This window comes from Danio aesculapii, chromosome 6 (assembly GCF_903798145.1).
Source record: "Danio aesculapii chromosome 6, fDanAes4.1, whole genome shotgun sequence".
In the NCBI taxonomy this organism is placed as follows: domain Eukaryota; kingdom Metazoa; phylum Chordata; class Actinopteri; order Cypriniformes; family Danionidae; genus Danio; species Danio aesculapii.
Window position 1 is genome coordinate 15,451,920 of NC_079440.1, and position 18,476 is coordinate 15,470,395.

General features: G+C 39.9%; 1 protein-coding gene across 7 annotated transcripts in view; it reads right to left on the minus strand.

Moving 5' to 3' along the window:
* Nucleotides 1-18,476, minus strand: part of LOC130230559 (dedicator of cytokinesis protein 9-like) — a 209,327-nt gene that overhangs the window by 7,944 nt on the left and 182,907 nt on the right. For all 7 annotated transcript variants that reach the window (XM_056459642.1, XM_056459640.1, XM_056459639.1 and 4 more), the window contains exons 48-51: nt 16,195-16,341; nt 11,293-11,503; nt 8,022-8,212; nt 11-111 (exon numbers count right to left, since the gene is read on the minus strand). In XM_056459642.1, the coding sequence (XP_056315617.1) occupies nt 11-111; nt 8,022-8,212; nt 11,293-11,503; nt 16,195-16,341 (650 nt within the window). The remainder of the gene's footprint in view (nt 1-10; nt 112-8,021; nt 8,213-11,292; nt 11,504-16,194; nt 16,342-18,476) is intronic.

Sequence of the window (18,476 nt, forward strand, 5' to 3'; positions counted from 1 at the left end):
GTTTATATACCTGAAGACCTCTTTAAGCTGTTTGACTTTGTTATCTGGGTATTTTTTGGCGCAGGCGTCATCAAGGAAAGCTCTAGCATATGCTAGTGGCCCAGCATTGACCTGAAAAGAAGAAAGATTTTTATTGTTCAGCTGACTTTTTTATTTTAGTTTTTCATTCATTTAAAACCTGTTTTAACACATTTTAATCTGTTTTTAATAGTTTAAAATTTTCTTCTTTGTTGTTTTTATTTTCTTATACTTTTTTCTTTTATTCCTGTTTCTGTAAAGCACTCTGAATTACCATTGTGTATGAAATGTGCTATATAAATAAACTTGCCTTGCCTTACTGTAAATGTGTGTGCAATGTAATGGTAAAAGTGTACTTGGAGGGATGGTTTATTTTTCTTAAATTAACTTCTCTAGAATGTCCATACAAATATATAGAGTCAAATTCATCCTATAAGGAAACATGGAAGGTGAAAGTGTGTGTGAATCAATCAGCTAAATCTACTTCAATATATTTCTAATTTATTCCTGGGATAGAAAAGATGATTTTGCAGCAGTATTTACCCTTGATTCCACATGAATCTTAAGAAATCAGTTTAATATGCTGTTGATCTATTCAAGAATAATAGAAAGTATATATATATATATATATATATATATATATATATATATATATATATATATATATATACAGTCAATCCCGAAATTATTTATACCTCTGAGTGACAAATTCAGACTTAAAGTTACTTTTATTGAACCACCAGTTTATTTATTTATTTATTTTTACCAGAAATGACGCAGGCTTTTATTTCACCAAAAACTTTGAGTCAGATTTTTCCATGGGTATGAATAATTTTGGGCTTTACTTTATACATGTATGTGTGTACTATATACTGTAAAGTAATATGCATATAGTAATATTTAGTAATAAACACAGTGTCTTCTTTAACACATCCTTAAAATTATTTTTCTGACTCATGTACTGACTCTAAACTTTGAAATGTTTTGTTATTGTTTTAATAGTAGCAGCTGTAGAAAAGAAATATGACCCAAAATAGGATGTTATGCTATTAAAAATAAAATGAGTTATGTCAATACACAGAGTATTAACACAGAGTAGTTACATTTAACATTGCAGTACAATTTAGCATTCATTCATTCATTTTCGTTTGGGCTTAGTCCCTCTATTAATCCGGGGTCGCCACAGCGGAATGAACCGCCAACATATCCGGCACGTTTTTACATAGCAGATGCCCTTCCAGCCACAACCCATCTCTGGGAAACAACCACACACACTCATTCACACTCATACACTACAGACAGTTTAGCCTTCCCAATTCCCCTGTCCGACATGTCTTTGGACTGTGGGGGAAACCGGAGCACTCTGAGGAAACCCACGCGAGATTAAGATTAAGATATTCATTAATATTATGAATTTTAATTAAAATAATACATAAATCAAATTTAATTTGGAAGGAAATATAGGTAACAATTTAGTTTAAGTAACAATTAACACCATTTACTACTGGCTTATTACCTGCTTGTTATTACGATATTCCCTGTTTAGTAGCACTTATAAACTTTGACCTGATTTTACATCCCTAACTTTTTACTAACTAATAGTTTTACTAACTATTAATAAGCAGCTTATTAGAAGTTTATTGAGCTAAAATGATTAGTTATTGGTTTGTTGATTGCATGAATTGTACATTCAAATAAATGTGACCAAAATATATATACATATTCCCTTTTCAAAATTGGTATTTCTCACCACTTTCTTACTACACATCAAGTTGTCATTAAGCTTACTGAAACGTGTATTTAATTAATTATCAACAAAGAAATGTCACGGATTGGTCAGGCTCTCACGATCCCCACTCACGAAGATCACCATCACCTGACTTCTAATGAGCACACAGCTGCATCACATTCACGAGCACCAGATAAAAGCACAGCACTCCAGTCGCTCATTGTCCGGGCTCGTCTCGACGAAAGCGGACAACTGAGCGACCACTCAGCGTAGTCATCCTCAGCTAAAACAAACGCTTTACTTACCTGTTCTCTTTGTATTCCTCCTAGTCTTCCTGGTCCACCCGAATCGTCCTGTCTTCCAGTCCTTCCAAGTCTGTGTCATCCTCTGTCAGCTGTATCTGGTGTGTGCTGTCCATCCTCGTGTATTCCTGTTACCCAGCCACGGAGGAAAAGACCCCAACATCATTCCTGATCCTCCTGGCTATCCTTCATGTGCTCCTTGTTGTCATTTAATAAACACCCTAACGTTTCCTTACCTCTGTCTCCTGTCCGCTTCATAACAGAAGCCCGGACCAATAACGACGACAACATGAGCACCCCCGATCACTTTCAAGAGCTGGTGGACCAGTTGAAGCGGATTCTACAGCCACCAGCTCCACTTTCCAACGCACCACCAGCACCGAGCACTTCCGCCTCCACAGTTTCTTCTTCGGCCCTTCCTTCCAGTCCCATGGCCCGACCAGCGCCCTACTCAGGCGGAGCGGGGGAGTGCAATGGTTTTCTGTTACAATGTTCCCTCATATTCGAAATGCAACCTTCTCTATATCCCACAGATAAGTCAAAGATCGCCTACATCGTATCACTACTCTCTGGGCCTGCACTTAAATGGGCTGAGACGATCTGGAACCAAGCCGGGCCGGTCATGAATTCCATCACTACCTTCACGGAGTATTTCAAAGAGGTGTTTGGACGTTCTGATGGGGAAGTAGCCGCTGGAGAGCAGCTGTATCATCTAAAGCAAGGTACTCTATCTACACAGGAATATGCTCTCCGGTTTCGCACTCTAGCAGCTGCAAGTGGATGGAATGAGAGATCGTTGTTGACCACGTACCGGCTCGGCTTGGAACCCACTCTCCGAATCCAGCTGGCCACATTAGATGATACTATGGGTCTGGAGAGATTCATCCAACATTCTCTCCGATGTTCCGATCGTCTCCGTTCCTATCAACAGGACACCATCACCCCCTCGTCTGCACTCCTCCAATCGCCTGAGTCAACAGCCTCTCCAGAACCAGAACCCATGATAATAGAGTCTGGAAGACTGACATCAGCGGAACGACAGAGGAGGCTGACCCGGGGTCTGTGTCTATACTGCGGTGTCAGTGGACACACCCGTATGGAGTGTCCCCTTCGTCCCATTCGGACTTCAGTGAGTGTATTCAGTACGAATATTGAACAATGTAAACCACTTACTACCACCGTACAAATAACTACTGCCTCTATTTCTCTCCTTGTCACAGCCCTCATCGACTCCGGGTCAGCAGGGAACTTCATCTCCCAATCCCTCTGTCGTCAACTCCACCTACGTACTGAGGCGTCCTCGCATATATACCAGATACAACCGATAACCCAGTGCACTCGATCTTCGACCCGTATCCATCGACAATGCGAAGACATCCTTCTTCAAGTGGGGTTGTTACATCAAGAGAGGATTCAATTTCTGGTTCTGGAGGGTGCAAATATGGACATCATTCTAGGGCGCCCGTGGCTGGTGAAGCACGATCCCATCATCTCTTGGGGCACAGGAGAGATAAAGAAATGGGGATCTGGATGTACACCTACCTGTTTTCCAAATCTCCCTCTTCAAGGTCGGAACCCCATTTCTTTGTTTACAACATCGGTCGAGAGTCCTCCTGAGAAGCAGTCTATCCACATTCCTAAGGAGTACAGCTCCTTTCATGATGTCTTCTGCCCCAAGAGAGCTTCCCAGCTACCGCCGCATCGGCCATGGGACTGCGCGATCGACCTAGTTCCAGATGCCCAGTTGCCAAGAGGTAGGATCTACCCGCTCTCGCTTCCAGAGAATCAGGCAATGGAAGATTACATAAGGGAGGCTCTGAGTCAGGGGTACATACGTCACTCAAAATCACCAGCCGCCTCAAGCTTCTTCTTTGTGGCCAAGAAGGACGGAGGGCTGCGTCCATGCATCGACTACAGGGTCCTAAATAACGGTACAGTAAAATACCGATATCCCCTTCCTCTGGTACCAGCCGCTTTGGAACAGCTCCGAGAAGCTAAAGTCTTCACTAAATTGGACCTCCGCAGCGCGTATAATCTGATAAGAATACGTGAGGGGGACCAATGGAAGACAGCATTCGTGACCCCTACTGGCCACTATGAATATGAGGTCATGCCTTACGGTCTGGTCAACGCCCCCTCCGTATTCCAAAACTTCATTCATGAAGTCCTCCGGGAGTTTCTTCACCACTTTGTAATAGTGTACATAGATGACATCCTCATTTACTCCGGAGTGAGGCCGAACATCGCCAACACGTTGCGGAGGTCCTACACACATTGAGAGAACATCACCTCTACCTCAAAGCGGAGAAATGCTCATTCCACCAGAAGTCGATTCATTTCTTGGGATACATCATTGACCAAACCGGTATACGTATGGATGGGAAGAAAATTGAGGCTGTTCTATCCTGGTCAGAACCCACTTCCATTAAGGAGCTCCAGAGGTTTCTTGGGTTTGCTAACTTTTAGAGACGGTTTATCAAGGACTACAGCAGGATTACATCACCTCTCACTAATCTCCTCAAGGGTAAACCCAAAGGACTGGAGTGGACCAAAGAAGCAGCCGCAGCCTTCCGCCTTCTTAAGAAGGAGTTCACAAGGGCCCCACTCCTGACTCATCCTGACCCAAATCTTCCTTTCGTGGTGGAAGTGGACGCATCCACCACCGGCGTCGGGGCAGTATTATCCCAACATCATGATACACCGCCCCGACTGCATCCCTGTGCCTATTTCTCTCGGAAGTTGAGCCCGGCGGAGCAGAATTACAGCATAGGAGACAGGGAGCTTCTAGCAATCAAGCTAGCCTTGGAGGAGTGGCGTCACTGGTTGGAGGGAGCCAAACATCCGTTCCAGGTGATCACAGATCACAAAAACCTCCAATATATCAAAGAGGCCAAGAGACTATGTCCACGTCAAGCCAGATGGTCACTTTTCTTCTCACGTTTTGATTTCTCCATTTCCTATCGTCCAGGACCCAAGAATCTAAGAGCAGACGCTCTCTCTCGTTTACACGAGCATCACGATCATGAAGAACTCCCAACGAAGATTCTTCCCGAACACATCTCCATTTGTCCGATCACCTGGAACGCTCCTCCAGTCGTTGCCACTCCGGAAGCCCCTGCTCCGCCGGGATGCCCTCCTCATCGGCAGTTCATACCACCTGAACACCGGGTAGATCTGATCCACTCCTTACATACCTCGCTAGGCACTGGACATCCAGGGATCAACAATACTCTCTCGCTAGTATCCCAACGATTCTGGTGGCCAAACATGGCAAGGGATGTGAGGCAATATGTTCAGGGCTGTAAGGACTGTGCCCAATCCAAGAGCCCACGTCATCTACCCGCTGGAAAGCTCCTAGGTGTGGCCGTCAGCCTCTCTTCTGGATATCATCCCCAAACCAACGGGCAGACAGAGAGGAAGATTCAGGAGGTGGGACGGTTCCTGAGGACCTTCTGCAGTGGTCACCAGAGCTCCTGGAGCCAGTATTTGGGCTGGGCAGAATATGCCCAAAATTCACTGCGGCAACCCTCCACCGGACTCACGCCATTCCAGTGCGTCCTGGGCTTCCAACCACCGCTCTTTCCCTGGGATGGCGAACCATCTGATGTCCCCGCAGTGGATCACTGGTTCCGGGAGAGCGAGAGAGTCTGGGACGAGGCTCATCAACATCTGCAGAGGGCAGTCCGTCGAAGCAAGGTAACCGCCGATAGAAGAAGGTCTGAAGAACCCAGATACACACCCGGACAAAAGGTGTGGCTATCCACCCGGGACATACGCATGCGACTGCCCTCTCGCAAGTTAAGTCCCCGATTTGTTGGTCCCTTCACCATCGTGGAACAGGTTAACCCCGTCACCTACAAACTACAATTACCCTCTCACTACCGTATTCACCCTACATTCCACGTATCACTCCTGAAACCCTATCACGATCCTGTTCTTCCCTCCACAGAGCCTGACCACGAAGAGGAACCCCCTCCTCCACTGCTCCTAGAAGAAGGAGCCGTCTACGCAGTGAAGGAGATCTTGCGTTCCCGACGTCGTGGTGGCCAGTTGGAGTACCTGGTGGACTGGGAAGGGTACGGCCCCGAAGAAAGGACATGGGTTCCCAGAGCTGATATTCTCGATCCTAGTCTCATGGTGGAGTTTCATGAGAGCCACCCTGAGTTCCCAGCGCCTAGAGGCAGAGGGAGACCACCACGGCGTCGGAGGTGTCGGCCCTCAGGAGCGGGCCCTGGGGAGGGGGGTACTGTCACGGATTGGTCAGGCTCTCACGATCCCCACTCACGAAGATCACCATCACCTGACTTCTAATGAGCACACAGCTGCATCACATTCACGAGCACCAGATAAAAGCACAGCACTCCAGTCGCTCATTGTCCGGGCTCGTCTCGACGAAAGCGGACAACTGAGCGACCACTCAGCGTAGTCATCCTCAGCTAAAACAAACGCTTTACTTACCTGTTCTCTTTGTATTCCTCCTAGTCTTCCTGGTCCACCCGAATCGTCCTGTCTTCCAGTCCTTCCAAGTCTGTGTCATCCTCTGTCAGCTGTATCTGGTGTGTGCTGTCCATCCTCGTGTATTCCTGTTACCCAGCCACGGAGGAAAAGACCCCAACATCATTCCTGATCCTCCTGGCTATCCTTCATGTGCTCCTTGTTGTCATTTAATAAACACCCTAACGTTTCCTTACCTCTGTCTCCTGTCCGCTTCATAACAAGAAAACAATCTGCCTGAAACTTTTTTTCCTCACAGTTTGTCACAAGTGCTTAAAAATGTTGCCTAGGCTGTTTCAGGAGCTGAGCAGTGATGTGTTTCCCTAACACACACACACACATACACAGCTAGACACAGGAACAGTTTCTTGCCTCAGGCAATCCATCTCATGAATACTTGATCATAATTGAGGAACAAACCTATTCATACACTACCTGACAAAAGTCAAATAATAACTTGACTTATAGTTGATCAATTTGTATCAGAAGTGGCTTATATGAAAGGCAAATGCCTCTAGATTACGCTTATTTTTACCAAAATTAAATATGATCATGCCTTAATTTTTAATTATTTATTTAGAACTGTAAGGTCTGACTTTGCTTAGACAAAAGTCTTATCACTTAAGATAAATAATGTACAGTATAGAATATAAAGTCATGGTGCAGTGAAAAAAAATGTATATTGTGTATGACTCCCATGAGCTTGGACGACTGCATCCATACATCTCTGCAATGACTCAGAACTTATTAATAAAGGCAACTGGAATGGCAAAGAAAGTGTTCTTGCAGGACTTCATCGAGATTATTTGGATTCATCTTCAATGCTTCCTCATGCTCAATAATGTTCATTTCTGGTGACTGGGCTGGCCAATCCTGGCGCACCTTGACCTTCTTTGCTTTCAGGCACTTTGATGTGGAGGCTGAAGTATGAGGAGAAGCACTATCCTGCTGAAGAATTTGCCCTTTCCTGTGATTTGTAATGTAATGGGCAGCACAAATGTCTTGATACCTCAGGCTGTTGATGTTGCCATCCACACTCCAGATCTCTCGCACACCACCATACTGAATGTAACCCCAAACCAGGATTTTCCTTCACCAAATTTGACTGATTTCTGTAAAAATATCGGGTCCATGCGGGTTCCAATAGATCTTTTGCAGTATTTGTGATGATTTGACAGTATTTGATGTATTTGATCCCTTACAACTGGGATCCACAACAAGACTTTTGTCAGGTAGTGTACACAAATACATCTATTTATTTACCAACACACATAGTTAACATTTTATTTTGCAAATAATATAGCTATACATACATATACATACTGTACACTATTGCATGTAATATACTGTACGTACATTTGTCAAAATTGTATATTCTTATTTATTTATTTTTAATAATATCTGTGTGTTTATCCTGCTACTGTCATTCTGTGGAAACTTCTGTCATGAAAGCAAATCTTTCTGATTCTGATACACACCTGTACACTTATGCTCCCCTGAAGCTTGAGCTGCAGGCGGATCATATCGACCTCACTGGTTGCACAGAGCGCTCTGAGTTCTGCCACCTTCCCGCTCATCTCATCTATCGCCACCTCGATGGGGCTCAGGTCTGTGTGGTGCTGATACATCACTGCTATGCGCTTCTTCACATAAGGAAAACAGTGTGTGGCTGAAACACAGAGAAGAGTGCATACACTTATAAATGGACGCAATGGCGCATTCAGAAAAAAGAGAGCAAACACATTAAGGATGTGCTAAAGCTGAAATCTCCTCATGTTTGTGCAGTAACCAGGATTCGTGAAACTGTGAAAAGTGTGCCTCAGTGATGGTCATTCTGCCTCAACGACCCAATCTGACCTGAAAGCGATCAGATTAGGGTTCAACTTTGAAACTTCCTGGCTGTTTTTATAGCATTAGACTTGCGACGCAAGGCTGAAGTACAGGGTGTACGGTGTTAATACAGGAAGTCCAGGCCAGAGTGTGATCATTATTAAAGATTTAGTGTTCCAGGAAAAGCTGGGTAAATAAATACATTATGCTGTGCTCAAAGACATTCATTCAGCAAATCTTTCTCTGTCTGCAAGTGCACTTATAAAAGCGATTAATTATGAATGCTACAGATTAAGGAACAACATGTACACTACTGGTCAAAAGCTTGGGGTCACAGAATAATATATATATTTTTTTTTGGTTGATTCATTCATTGACTGCATGCTAAATTAATTTAACCCAAAATTACATCAAAGCCCAAAGACATTTAAATCCAGATTTACAGTCAAAAAGGGCTCTTGCTGCTTGTTCAAACTACTTATTTAAAATGAGTATTCTTATTTTTTTGGGACTACTTAATTGTTTTATGTTCAATCCATTTAAAATTGCCAAAACAATTAAGTTAACTTAATCAATTTGTGTTGGGACAACATGAAGTAGTTATGTGGAACCCAGCATTTTTAATACTGTACTAACAGAAAGAGGGTTTACACTGGTTGTCTTTTGGCATTAAAATACAGTCAGGATTTTCTGGATGACAATTTATGCAACTGACCTTATGCAAATTTATTTGCGATTATTATTGTGATGGAAAAAAGCACAGTGAGTAAGTTTACATGGACACCAATAATCTGATTTTAATACAATTAAGACATTACTCTGATTAAGAGTCTACCATGTACTTTTAAATGAATTTAATTGGATTAAGGTCATAATTAAACTAAACAGAAATTAAATTAAGACATGTGGAGTATGCCGATTTTAGTCGCATTATTGAAGTACAGTCCAGACATGTAAACTGCAATCAAACTACCGTCATGTCGGATTTTCGCCGCATTTTGCGACAGTATAGTTTATACACACACGTATAGTTTATACACAGACACCTGCATCGCAAAATGCGAAGGGTTTTTTTCACCATACGGCCTGCGGTATCAAATTCCATTAAAACATCACTCTTCCAGCAGTTCATACTTGCATTCAACATCTCCTTAGTCACGTAGGGAGGACTCCTTAGTCACGTAGGGACACAACTCCGGAGGAAATGTGAATAGCACGGTGACGCAATAACGTTAGTCGAATTATGTGCTATAACATGTAAAACGGCAACTCATGTAAACACCTTAATCTTATTATTGTTTTAATCATTCATTCATTCATTCATTTTCTTTTCGGCTTAGTCCCTTTATTAATAAGGGGTTGCCACAGCAGAATGAACCGTTAACTTATCCAGCATATGTTTTATGCAGTGGATGCTCTTCCAGCTGCAACCTATCACTGGGAAACACCCATACACTCTCATTCACACACATACTGTACACTACGGACAATTTTAGCTTACCCAAGTCATCTGTACTGCATGTCTTTGGACTTGTGGGGGAAACCGAAACACTCAGAGGAAACCCACACGAACGCGGGGAGAACATGCAAACTCCTCACAGAAATGCCAACTACCCAACCCAGGCTCGAACCAGCAACCTTCTTGCTGTGAGGTGACAGCACTACCTACTGCGCCATCGCGTCGCCCTTGTCTTATTCAGATTAAGGCAAATAATTTAATTACTGATGTCTATGTAAACATAGTCAGTGATCATGTTAGCTGACATATATATACTATAAGCTTATAATATATAGTTTTCAGAGTCACATGACATGTATTATTATTATTATTATTTGCTGAAATGAACTGTGGTTGTGTTTGGGGTGACCCAAGTTAAAATTCTAGCTTGCTTTCTTCTTTCCATCTTTATTGCTTGTCCAATCTAGCTCTGACTTATTTAAATAAAATGTACCTTCATTTATTTAGCAGACACCTTTATCCAATGCAACAAATGAGAAGCTAAACCACAATCAAACCAACCAAAGACCAATAGCTTTCAAGTTAGACTAGTTAAACTAGCACAATACAGTATATGTAAAAAGGTTTTATAAGGCACTGTGGCTCAGTGGTTAGCACTGTTGCCTTACAGCAAGAAGGTCACTGGTTCGGGTCTTGGCTGGACCAGTTGGCATTTCGGTGTGGAGTTTGCATGTTCTCCCCGTGTTGGCGTGGGTTTCCTCCGAGTGCTTTGTTTCTCCCACAGTCCAAAGACATGCATTATAGGTGCACTGACTAAACTAAATTGGCTGTATTGTAAAAGTGTGTGTGTGTGTCTGTGTGAGAGAGAATAGGTGTGTATGGGTGTTTCCCAATACTGGGTTGCAGCTGGAAGGGCATCCTCTGGGTAAAACATTAACTGGAATAGGTTCATTGATTGGCGACCCCTGATAAATAAGGGACTAAGCAGAAGGAAAATGAATGAGTGAATGAATGAAGTGCATTTAAAAATTTTTTGAAAATCTGAGCATCGCTTTAGTGCTCCCAAAATCAAAAATAGAATTAAGATAAATTTTTATCTACATACTCTAATCCTATAATCCATCAGAAAAAGCAGCTCATCTTGAAAAATGTTTGTAGTGTATCCAAAAAAGCATTACTTTCCAAGAGACTAGCAGTCTTAACTGATTTCACTTGTACAAAGTGCAAAAAAGTGCTCAGTTGCTCATGTTAAAACGTTTCAGTCACATGTTGTAATACTGAAAGTAAACAAGTGGAACTATTTATTGCTCAACGTGATAGGGTTGACAATGGATAAGTGGTGGCGTAAGTGTTTTTTGGTAAACATAATTCAGTGAAATAAAACATCACTTTCCTACGCATTATATGTGTGCTACACTATTTATGCAACAGTTGTGAAGTCAGGGATAGTGATCACTCACTAGTGAGCACCGTCCTGCGTTTACACTGTTCCTCGACTCCACCGTGCCTCTTGCCTGACTCTGTGAACGGTGTTTCAAATACAAATCGGCGAATGTTGTGACTCCTCTCAAAGTCAGTCTTCCTTTCTTCGAGCTCCTTTTCTTCCAGATACGGCGTCACATGCGTCACTTGGATGTAGGCGAACTTTGCCTCCAGATCTTTAGGGTTTACCTGAGAGATGAGATGTCAAAAAAACAGCTGCTGATAAAGGATGAATAAACAAAACTGTTGTCTGTGGACTGGGGTTAAAGTGAGACTGGAAACCACACGTATCGTGTAATAATCTTGTATGTGTGTGTTTGTATATACACTGTTTAAATGAGCCTGGGATTAAGTCAATAATCTCAATATCATGTGCATTTTAATGACTGCTAAACATTGTATACTGTATATTCAGTCAAACCAAGAATAATAGATAGTGGATAGCAAGAAGAGCTGATAGTTTATTATAGTTTATAGTAGATTATGTCTGGTTCCTATTATGCAATAAATATGCTCAGAAGACTTCTTTGGAACACAGAGGAAGCAATTTTCTGTGAAATCTGAGAGATGTCTGTTTCTTTAATGGAAGCCCTTTCACCTGAAACTCTTTAAAACATTCATAAAGAGACAAAACCAAAGTGGTTTGAGCCAGATCTTTTAAAAAGGCGATCACTTTTATGTTTATGATTAAATGTTGGATTTTATTCATACATAAACACTTATCAGTGAACATAAATAATAGCTCAAACATACCTGATTGACACACAAAAGCTTTTCCAATTTGGACAAATTTGAATGCTGTTAGCATTGTTAGCTCATACTCAAAATGTCAATTAAAAACATAGAAATATTTTAAGTGATTGTGTCCCTTTAAAAGAATTGGACTAAACATCTTCATTCACTCTATCATTGTTATTATTTTTAAAATCTTTTTACAAATGTTTAACGCATCAGCTTTGTGTAAACAGACCCAACAAGCATTTTTGGTGTTTAAAAAAAGTCTTATAGACATACCTCCCCGGCCACTTTTTTAGGTACACCTGTCCAACTGCTTATTAACGCAAATTTCTAATCAGCCAAACACATGGCAGCAACTCAATGCATTTAGGCACGTGGACATGGCCAAGACGATCTGCTGCAGTTCAAACCGAGAATCAGAATGGGGAAAAAAGGTGATTTAAGTGACTTTTTAACGTGGCATGGTTGTTGGTGCCAGACGGGCTGGTCTGAGTATTTCAGAAACTGCTGATCTTCTGGGATTTTCACGCACAACCATCTCTAGGGTTTACCGAGAATAGTCTGAAAAAGACAAAATATCTGATGAGCGACATTTCTGTGGGCGCAAATGCCTTGTTGATGCCAGAGGTCAGAGGAGAAGGGCCAGACTGATTCGAGCTGATAGAAAGGAAACAGTAACTTAAATTACCACTCGTTACAACCGAGGTATGTAGAAGAGCATCTCTAAATTTGCACAGATTCACCAAAATTGGACAATAGAATATTGGAAATCTCATCTCGGAAGTCTCGATTTCTGCTGCAACATTCCGATGGTAGGGTCAGAATTCTATAAGGCGTCAACACCATGACAGTATGGATCCCTCCTACCTTGTATCAACGGTTCAGGCTGGTGGTGGTGGTGTAATGGTGTATGGGATATTTTTTGGCACACTATGAGTCTATTAGTACCAATTAAGCATTGTATCAACACCACAGTTTACCTGAGTATTGTTGCTGACCATGTCCATCCCTTTATGACCACAGTGTACCCATCTTCTGAGGGCTACTTCCAGCAAGATAACGTACCATGTCATAAAGCGCGAATCATCTCAGACTGGTTTCTTGAACATGACAATGAGTTCACTGTACTCAAACGGCCTACACATAAAGCTTTAAATAATCTAGATCCTGTTTATCTAACCAATCTTCTGTCTCGCTACAATCCAACTCGCTCTTTAAGGTCTCAAAACTCAGGGCTTCTGGTAGTACCTAGAATAGCAAAGTCGAGTAAAGGAGGTCGAGCCTTCTCATTTATAGCTCCTAAACTCTGGAATATCCTTCCTGATAACGTCCGAGGCTCAGACACACTCTCCCAATTCAAAACTAGATTAAAGACCTATCTGTTCAGTAAAGCATACACTTAGTGCACCACTTAGGGGGCTTCCACACAGGTTCTGCATCTTGCTGATATACACTGTGAACATCAGCTACGCTAATTATTTTCTTTATTCTCCATTTCTACCTGGGGATACTCCTCCCGAGGCCCTCAGACTATGCAGAGTCACTGATTCGATCCAAGACCAACGACGAGATGATCCCAAGGTTTCTATATCCTGGACCAGGCCGAATCCTGAGCAGCTACTGTGATGATCATGGAAGAGTGGAGAACATGAGACTGACTCCTGTGACGCTCCAGAGACAGACGAGTCTTCGCTGAGGCCAGCTTCCAGCCTCCGCCACTGAGACTGCAGCTCTGCACAAGACGTTTGGCCAGCGGAGAAATTAAAATGATCTTACCCAACTGAGCCTGGTTTCTCTCAAGGTTTTTTTTTCTTCACTTCCACCATTAGTGAAGTTTTTTTCCCTCTCCGCTGTCGCCACTGGCTTGCATGGTTCGGGATCTGTAGAGCTGCGCATCGTTGGATTTGCCCTTCAATATTTGGACTCTCAGTATTGATTATTAAACCACACTGAACTGAGCTCAACTGAACTGAACTTAAACACTACAAACTGAACTACACTGTTCCTATTTACTGTGACCTTTTATGTGAAGCTGCTTTGACACAATCTACATTTTATAAGCGCTATACAAATAGAGGTGAATTGAATTGAATTGAACAGTCACCAGATCTCAATCCAATAGAGCACCTTTGGGATGTGGTGGAACGGGAGAGTCGCATCATGGATGTGCAGCCGACAAATATGCAGCAACTGTGTGATGCTATCATGTCAAGATGGACCAAAATCTCTGAGGAATGTTTCCAGTACCTTGTTGAATCTATGCCATGAAGAGGTCCAACCCGGTACTAATAAGGGGCACCTAATAAAGTGGCCGGTGAGTGTAGAATAAACGTCATAAAATAGACATGAATGAATGACTACACATGTGAAGTCTGTCTAATCTGTGTTTTTGATAACTAGTTTAGATTTAGTTTAGGCTATTCTTAGTTGTCTTTCAGATTTTGCTTTAACAAGACACCTTTGTTTAAAAGTCTATATTTAGATTTCTATTAGTCATCTATTAAACCTTAAATTGCTTGGAGGGCACTTTCAGTGGAGAGACAAGAATCTCATTCAGATATTTCATTCAAATATTTCATTAAAGTATCTTCATTCGGGTTGAGAAGATGAACAATTTTTGTAATGGGTCTGGGGTTACTGACAGAATTTTTATTTTTGCGTGAACTAACCCTTTTTATGCTATTAGTTGACTGTTTTGTTTACATTGAGCTAAACTAGAAAGGTTGAGAGGGGTATAAACTAATACAGGGTTAGTTGTTACACACATTTTGTATGTTTATCTCACAATGTCATGTCATTCCAATTTGTATCTAAGCTGATTGTTACATTGTTGCTATTTATGCACCAAGTGGATTTCATTAGTTATGAGGGTTTATGTGATGAGTTCTCATTACATCACAGAATGGTATTGTCAACAAGCACCTTACTCTCCATGACAGAAGCATTATATTGTACATTATATTAGAGATTTTTAATATTTGAAGATCACAAAATCTAAACTGCATTTCTGAGGATGAAACATATTAGATAAAATGCACTGAACAATGCAATTTCATTTATTTTTGACATACTGTATTAAGCAATGCAGGTAAAAGTTAAATTACATCCAATAATAACAATTATATATATATATATATATATATATATATATATATATATATATATATATATATATATATATATATATATATATATATATATATATATATATATACATATATATATATATATATATATATATATATATATATATATATATATATATATATATTATATATTTATATGGTTTTAAATTGTGCATGTCTTTTTTCTGTGAAACACACAATAGAAGATATTGTTGAAGAATGTTGGGAACAAACTTTAATTGTAATCAGGGTGCGAATTACAGGGGGGTTGGAGAGAATTGACCCCCTTAATTAACGCTTGATCCCCCCTGAAGGACATCAAAGTGAGAGGGCGGTCAGCCCTTTAATAGTAAGAAATAATTTTCTCTGATCTATATATTAAATATTAATAATAAAAAATGTATAATATAATTATACATTTGACCCCCCATAACGGTTCATACCATTGTGAATGCATTATCGCACCAATCAATGCTAGGAAAAAATCATTCAACAGTCTGAATCTGAAAGTTCTAGACCACCAAAGCACATCTTAAGTATTCAAAAAACATGCTTCTTATAAAATAGGTGTTTATATCTGCATGTAGCCTAAAAAAAAGAAAAATTACACACAAAATTTGTATAGTTTGACCTAAAGTAACCTCTGAAATAGTCACTAAATATCCCTCAAAACACTGAAAATGTACACATTTTATTAATAAATTAGATGTAATTAAATACATCATAACTTTGATTCACTGAAGCATGTTTTACCAAACTACTTCCAAAAAAAGTTGACCCCCCGATCATCATTGTATAAGTCGCACACTGATTGTAATGACACAGAACAGAAGTAAAACATCTTCATGTTATAAAGAAGAAAGCCATACGGTTTTGAAACAAATTTTTTTTGGGTTGACTGTGCCTTTAACTTGTCATTTTTATCAGTGTATGTGTGCTCAGATTATTCACAGTTGACTGAGCTTTCACCTATTAACAGAATGCTGATAAAACAAACATGAGTGTGCGTTTGCTCACCCTGCCGGAGTCCTGAATCATCTTGACGTTTTCTTGACCAAATTTGTCTGAGTAAAGCTTGAGGAGACGCTGGGAGATCTCGGAGAGAGGGGTGAATTTCGGTTCTTTATAAATATATTCCTTTCCGTCCTCATCTTCAAAGAAGCCCTGAAACACATATAACAACTCAGTCACAATCTGTGTGTGACATGCTTACACTTCTTTTTATAATCCAATTAAAGCTGGTTTCAATAGCTTTGTTTCCATCCACCTATTTTTATGCACATTTTGGAATATCGCATACAAAAATCCTTAATGGAAACGACAAGATGCACATACATTTTGAAAATGCAAAATAAAAAAAACATGCACACAACTGAGCAGGATAAATGTTTTATCTGATAAGAAAAACAATGCATAAACTTTGATAGAAACAGTTAACCAAATAAATTCTAGCAAGCACATCAAAAAAATGTGATTTTGTTTTAACAGATCATTTGATTATTAAAAAGTGAGCAATGGTTTGAGATGAATGGACAAACCAGTGGACTGACCACATTATAAAATATCTGAAATGTTGTTTTGGTCATTCTAAAAAAATCCCTCAACTAAAGTCCATCATCAAAATGTTTCATTATTATTACCTCCCAGAACTTTCTTGAGCATCTGCACTCCCGAAGAGTGTCTCAGGCCTCCAACAGCCACCAAAAGTAATTTATTATATAAGAGAACTTCTCCTACTTCAGCGAATTCCATTTTCCCTTTTGATATTTGGCTCCAGATTATCAGGAAGTGAGGATTTTGCTCTCTTTGACTCACTGGATGGAAAGTGTGCTTCATTCACAAATGTTTTATGCAATATTCCAGTTGTGCGCATAAATCTGATTTGCATCTTTGGGTGGAAACAACCAGTCACACAATCAACAAATATATCACACAAGTGGAAATGAAAAGATGTGACCAGGGCCAGACAGAATCTGTGGACATTTTTAGCTATTTAATATTAGCTAAATTATATAATTCATTCATTCATTCATTCATTTTCCTTTGGCTTAGTCCCTTTATTCATCAGGGGGCACAACAGTGGAATGAACCGCCAACTTATCCAGCATATGTTTTACACAGCGGATGCCCTTCCAGCTGCAACCCAGTACTGGGAAACATCCATACGCTCTTATTCACACACATACACTACGGCCAATTTAGTTTATTCAATTCACCTATAGCGCATGTTCTTGAACTGTGCCAACTGGCCCAGCCGGAGCTTGAACCAGCGATCGTCTTGCTGTGAGGTGACAGTGCTTACCACTGAGCCGCTGTGTCGACCTTTAAATTATATAATTATATTACTTAATAATTTATATTACTTAAACTTAATACATGATTAAAAAATAACTTTTTAGCTTTTATTTAAGGTTCATAACGCAGATTCAGTTTTTTGGTAAACAAAGCAAATCTCTGATGATTAATTAACCATTAGAAGAATTATATTTATAAATAAATATATATATATATATATATATATATATATAAATATATATAAATAAATGTGGTTTTCAATTGTGCATTTCTTTCTTCTATGAAACATACAATAGAAGATATTGTTGAAGAATGTTGGGAACAAACATTAATTGTAATCAGGGTGCGAATTACAGGAGGGTTTGGGGAGAATTAACCCCTCTAATTAACGCTTGATCCCCCCTGAAGGACACCAAAATAAAATGTAAGGAAGGGGTCAGCCCTTTAACAGTAAGAAATAGTCTTCTCTTACCACTAAGCCACCGTGTCGCCCTTTAAATTATATAATTATATTACTTAATAATTATATTACTTAAACTTAAAACATGAAATAAAAATAACTTTTTAGCTTTTATTTAAGGTATTTGGTAAACAAAGCAAATCTCGCATGATTAATTAACCATTAAAAGACAGAAAATATAACTTTACAAATTGCATTGTAAATTAATCATATAAAAGTTTGCACATTATTCATAACATCACTGAATTAACACAATTACTTAACTATTCATATAAAAACTAAATAAACATATACAGTGTAAGTCAGAATTATTAGCCCCCCTTTTTTTTCTTTTTAAATATTTCCCAAATGATGTTTAAGAGAACAAGGAAATTTTCACAGTCTGTCTGATAAAATATTTTTTCTTCTGGAGAAAGTCTTATTTGTTTTATTTCGGCTAGAATAAAAGCAGTTTAAAATTTTTCAAAACCATTTTAAGGTCAAAATTATTAGCTCCTTTAAGCTATTTTTGTTTTCGATAGTCTACAGAACAAACCATCATTAT